The sequence below is a fragment of the Suncus etruscus genome, chromosome 1 (assembly GCF_024139225.1).
Source record: "Suncus etruscus isolate mSunEtr1 chromosome 1, mSunEtr1.pri.cur, whole genome shotgun sequence".
In the NCBI taxonomy this organism is placed as follows: Eukaryota; Metazoa; Chordata; class Mammalia; order Eulipotyphla; family Soricidae; genus Suncus; species Suncus etruscus.
In genome coordinates this window covers 186,191,995-186,197,916 of record NC_064848.1, presented here as the reverse complement: position 1 = coordinate 186,197,916, position 5,922 = coordinate 186,191,995, and the positions used below count along the sequence as shown (strand labels likewise).

Below are 5,922 nucleotides of genomic sequence, written 5' to 3'. Positions count from 1 at the left end.
GCCTCATACATGTAAGGCAAGTGCTCTCTCGTTGAGCTGCATCTCTGGCCTTCTTCCTTCTCTGGAAGTTGCTGCATGTCATTGTACCTGTGTGAACCATCCATTCCACTGTCTCATTGTAGACTATGGAACCTTTTTTGTGCTTCTCTCTCTCCAGTTACCCAGACTCTGCTTAGCTGGGGTAAATGGACTTTGACTTGCAGTCGAGGATATGTGCAGCATGATGTTAGGTCTGGGTAGTGCCAAAGGGCTGACAAAGAACTTGGAAGGGAAAACATTATAGAAAACTTGTGTGACCTGTTGGACTATTGTAACTATATCGAACTGTAAAAGTGTAGTGTGTATATGTATAAATGTATACTTTTTACCATTTTTTTGGTTAAAGTTAGCTTTGTGAGAATATCTTATTTGGCAAGGATTTTTACTGTATAATAGAGCCATATTGTATCTTGATACAATAAAGCAAGCCAGCTATTTTTTTTTTTCCTTCCTCTGTAAATCTGGTTAGTTTAGGAGTGTCTGAATTTGATGGGGTCTGAGGGATCTAACCATTTATATGGCTTAGATCCTCCTGTGTCAGTGAAGTGGGAACTGATTTTAGTAGTCAGGCCTAAATTGTCAGTGTACTTCCTGGCTTTTGAGAGAAAATAAAATGGAAGCCATTTATTTCATAGCTTCCCTTTTCTTTTTTTTTTCTCATTTTTTGTTTTGTTTTTTTGTTTGTTTGTTTTTGGGTCACATCTGCTGGTGCCTGAGTTACTCCTGGCTCTGTGCTCAGAAATCACTCCTTGCAGGCACCAGGGACTATATGGGATGCCAGGATTCAAACCACCGTCTGTTCTGAATCGGCTGCGTGAAAGGCAAATGCCCTACTGTGTGCTATCTCTCCAGCCCCATAGCTTCCCTTTTATCATGAAATAATTGTCTCATAATTCTAGATTTTTTAGGAGTTATTTGCTAATACTTTTTGATTATTATTATTTTTTGTTTTGGGGCCACACCCTGTTGGCATTCAGGGTTTACTCCTGGCTCTGTGCTCAAAAATAGCCCCTGGCAGGCTTTGGAAATTATTTGGGATGCCAGAGATCAAACATGGGTCTATCCTGGGTGGTGTGTGTGCAAGGCAAATGCCCTACTGCTATGCTATCACTCTGACCCCATTTTGCTAATATTTTTTTAAGTTAGGTATTAAAATTCATGGGGGTGGGGATAATAAATTCATGAGGGGGTCAAAGAGATTGTACAGTGGGTAAGATGCTTGCTTGCCTTCCATATGTCCCACTTGGGTCCAATCCCCAGCATCCAATATGGTCCCCAGAGCCCTGTCAGGAGTGATTCTTTTTTTTTTTTTTTTTTTTTTTTTTTTGGTTTTTGGGCCACACCCGGTGATGCTCAGGGGTTACTCCTGGCTATGCGCTCAGAAGTCGCTCCTGGCTTGGGGGACCATATGGGACGCCGGGGGATCGAACCGCGGTCCGTCTCCTAGGCTAGCGCAGGTAAGGCTTACCTTACCTCCAGCGCCACCGCCCGGCCCCAGGAGTGATTCTTGAGCTTGGAGCTAGGAGTAAGCCCTGATGAGCATAGCTGAGTCTGGCCCCCACCTTGGAAAACAAACAAACAAACCCAGAAACTCCTGGGTCCAATCTATCCTTTTGTTTGCTTGTTTGTTTTTTGTTTTTGGGTCATACCCACCAGCTCTCAGGGGTATTTCTGGCTCTACACTCAGAAATCGCCCCCGGCAGGATTGGGGGACCATATGGGATGCTGGGATTTGAAACATTGTCCTTCATGCAAGGCGAACACCCTACTGTTGTACTATCTCTCCGGCCCCTCAATCTCCTATCCTTACTGCTCTTTTTTTTTTTTTTTTTGGTTTTTGGGCCACACCCGGTAACGCTCAGGGGTTACTCCTGGCTATGCGCTCAGAAGTCGCTCCTGGCTTGGGGGACCATATGGGACGCCGGGGGATCGAACCGCGGTCCGTCTCCTAGGCTAGCGCAGGTAAGGCAGGCACCTTACCTCCAGCGCCACTGCCCGGCCACTTTTTCTTACCTGTTCACCAGAAGACCTCATTTGACTCATCACTAGATTTCTTTGATCCACATATTAGCTGGTCTAGATCTGTTTTTTTGCTGACTTCTAATTCTGATTCTGTTTCAATAATCTGGATTTTTATTTTTAGCACTCATAATTCCAGGCACTGTAATGTACTTCTCTCCTCAGAGAAAAAGTATTTTACACTTGTTACTCATTCCATCATCTTCTCCTGCTTTACTATTGCAAGGGTTAATGATATATATATATATTTTGGTTTTTCGGGCCACACCCGTTTGATGCTCAGGGGTTACTCCTGGCTAAGCGCTCAGAAATTGCCCCTGGCTTGGGGGGACCATATGGGATGCCGGGGGATCGAACCGCAGACCTTTCTTGGCTAGCGAATGCAAGGCAGACACCTAACCTCTAGCACCACCTCGCCAGCCCCTGTGGCCCGGCTGCCTGTGGTCAGGGGACCAAGCGGCGCACCTTGGATCTCCTGTGAATAGATCATGGACATTCTCCAGTTGAGCTATTTCCTTGGCCCAATGTCTCTTTTTATTCCATTTTTATTCCATGTTAATAAAGTTTACACATATTTTGGTAATCGTTTAAAGGGCGACCAATTCCTGTGTACCAAATTTACGAGTTTCCATCTACATCAGGATATTGACCCATAATTTAAATCGTATATGCAGAGCCTTTCGTCCAAAGAAGAATAAGTACAACAAAGTGAGGCCATTTGCTAAGAAAAGAAAAGAAATGCGATAATTCTCTATTCAGGGCAGATGCGGCCCTTAGGAGGAGGGCGCTGGCCGAGCGGCAGGTGAGTGGGTGCAGAACCCATTCATAAAACCCAGGGCTCCCGGCCGGCTCCGCTCATTGGACCGCAGGGAAGGGGGCGTGGCCTACGGGTGGCGCGCGCTTGAGGGCCCTGGCGGAGTGGGAAGATCCACGCTCGGGTGGAGCGAGGGGGCGTTCCTCAATTTTCCGGTCTGCGCTTCCTTTTCCCCCCTCGCCGAGTCGCACCTCTGTCCCCCCCGGGGTGGGAATGGTACGTCCCATCCCCATCGCCTTCCCTTCCCTTCTCTTCCCTTTCCGCCCCGCCCCGCGCCCCCATCTGGAGCTGTAGGGCCGCCGCCATCTTGGCACGTCAGATTTAAGAAAACGAGCCGGGCCCTGGAGGCCCGGCCGGGAGACGCTCTCGCGATACCGAACGAGAACTGCGGACGCCCCTCCCCTCCTCTGCCCGGGCCGGGCCGTACCACCCACCCAGCCGGGCGGGGGGGGGGAGCCGGGGCGGGGCGGGGCGTGCGCGGACGCAACCACCGGGGCGGGGGAGGAGTAACGGGCCGGGCGCGACCATGGCGTGCTGAGCCGCGGGGGTGGGCGCGATCGGTGCGGGGGAGGCCTGGGGCCGCTGGGCTGGGGCGCCGTGTCGGCCGCCCCCTGTCGCCTCCGTCGCCGCCGCCGCCGCCGCCCCGGGCATGTCGTCCAACTGCACCAGCACCACGGCGGTGGCGGTGGCGCCGCTCAGCGCCAGCAAGACCAAGACCAAGAAGAAGCATTTCGTGTGCCAGAAAGTGAAGCTGTTCCGGGCCAGCGAGCCGATCCTCAGCGTCCTCATGTGGGGGGTGAACCACACGGTAACCGGCTCCCACGCGCCCCACGCCCCCCCAGGCCCGCGCCCCCGCAGCCCTGCCTTGCGCGCCGTCCGGGCCACGGGGTGAATTGAGCGCCCCGCGGGGCCTGTCGCCTCCCCATGCGCCCCCCGGCTTCCTGCTAGGTTCGCCCCTGGGGGCGCAGAGAAAGAAGGCCTGGGGGGGGCGAGCTCTCGCCCCCCACTTGCTTTGCACACCTAGGTCTGTTCTCTGTTCCCACCCGCCCCCCAAGATCCCCCCACCCACTTGCACTTGACAAGGAGACCCAGAGGACCTGCCTCTAGCTATAGCCCCCAGTGGGGTCCCCACATCTCTTCATCCCCCCCATGGTGGAAGCCCTCTCTGGGTTTCCTTTTTTCCTTCTGGAGCAAAATGTATTCACTGACAGGGGCCACCCCTGAAATGCACTCCTGGGTGAGGAGGGTGAAGAGAGAATGTGACCTTTGGAGAGGCTCAGCCTTAAGAAGAATGGTAGCAACCTTGGGTCTTTCGGGCTCCTCCAAAAAGTGTTGGTGTCCAAGGCTTGGCTCAAGTCTGGATTGCTTGGAGCTCTGGATTGCTGGGAGAGGTGGGATTGAATGGAATTGGGTGGATAGTGTGAAGGTGAGAAAATCGAAGTCTCCCAGGTTCCTTGGCCTCTTTGAGATTGGTTCTTAACCTTACTCCACCCCTTTAGGAAAGAAATCACAGCTCAGTACCGTGTTTGTGCTGGAAGACTTTATATCTGACTTGTTTCCGAGTTCTTCTAGCCATTGAGATTGACTTCCTATCATTTCATTGAGAATTTTTGTACCAAGAACAAGCAGAGCCTCTGAAACACGGGCTTCACCAGTGGACACTTTGGAATAAGGAAGATGAAGCTAATAGTTTGGCTTCATGTGGGTTTTAATTATTATTATTATTACTATTTTGGGGGTGGGGGTTACACCCGACAGTGTTTAGGACTTAATCCTGACTCTGCACTCAGGGATCATGCCTGGCAGGCTCAGGTGGACATATGGGGTGCCAGGATCAAACCCGGGTCAACCTTGTGGAAGACAAGAGCCCTACCTGCAATGCTATCTCTCTGGCCCCTGGATTTCTGTTCTTTCAGCTTTATGACTTTTCTGAGCATTTGCGATAAAGATCCAATGAAAAAAGGCCCAGCACCAACAAAGACTGCTTTGCTGTACTATGGTAGAGTCTTTGGCAATTGATGAAACAAAGTCTGCACCAGACCTTTAGATCTTTACATTAAGATAGAAAACATCATGTGTATGTTGAGGTCTTTGTTGATTCATTGGCCTTGGGCAAGCTGTTGTTGCTTTTATTTTCATGTCCTTCCTGGAATGGGGATTGTGGCTCTCTTTGGAAGAACTGCTAACAGAATTTGTTCCTCCTACATTTGCTGCCTCGGGTCATCTAGCAGTTGCGAGGGACAATGGGCCATCAAAATGTGAACCCAAGTCCCTATGTGCTTAGCAGTCCTTTTTTTTCTCTCTTCCTCTGCCTGTTTCTTCCTGGAATGATTCCTGACTAGGTAGCTGGGTGAGGTGCTGGTATCAGGACTTGTAGAACTAGGTTGAAGGGACCTGGCTTCCTATTTCCTACACAAAGCAGAGGAGTTTTAGCTCACCTCTGTGTACAGCGAAAAGATGCCTCTGACGAGCACCATGCACTGTAGCCGAGGACATTTGGCCTTTTGTATTTTCAGCATGCATTTATGTGGCAGGTTTTCATCCCTTTGCCTCCTGTTCCTTGTCATAGTCCTCATACTGTGTCAGGATCACTGGGAAGCAATGTTCGTGTTTGAGACCCTGCATGCTCACTGAGAGGTGTGAGTCTGTGTGAGCCAGTTTCTGGGAGTGTGAGTGGCGTTTGGTTTCCAGCAGGCCATGTGTCTTTCAGCTGTGGGCCTCTGAGAAGCTTCTGAATGACAGATGGAAAAGTGTCTGTGACTCCCACTCTCTTGGACTAGCAGCCACTTCTTTCTTTTCTAATGTTTAGAAAGTTTGGGCTGGAGAGATAGTACAGCAGGTAGGGTTCTTGCCTTGCACACAGCTGATGATTTCAGTCCTCAATATCTCATCTGGTCCCCTGAGCACTGCTAACAGTAATTCCTGAGTGAAACAGCCAGGATTTGTTACCTTTGAGCATTGATGGATATGGCCCAGAAACAAAAAAGTGTGAGGTTTCGGAGAGATAGTACAGTGGGTAAGGCACTTTATTTGCCTTGTATGTGGCTGAC

At 50.4% G+C, this 5,922-nt stretch overlaps 1 protein-coding gene across 1 annotated transcript in view; it reads left to right on the top strand.

The window, feature by feature from the left end:
* The first annotated feature begins 3,399 nt into the window (after positions 1 to 3,399).
* PIP4K2B (phosphatidylinositol-5-phosphate 4-kinase type 2 beta) overlaps positions 3,400 to 5,922 on the top strand; it is a 29,864-nt gene continuing 27,341 nt past the window's right edge. The window contains exon 1 of the mRNA XM_049780120.1: positions 3,400 to 3,680. Coding sequence (XP_049636077.1) covers positions 3,522 to 3,680 — 159 coding nt within the window. The 5' untranslated portion in view covers positions 3,400 to 3,521. The remainder of the gene's footprint in view (positions 3,681 to 5,922) is intronic.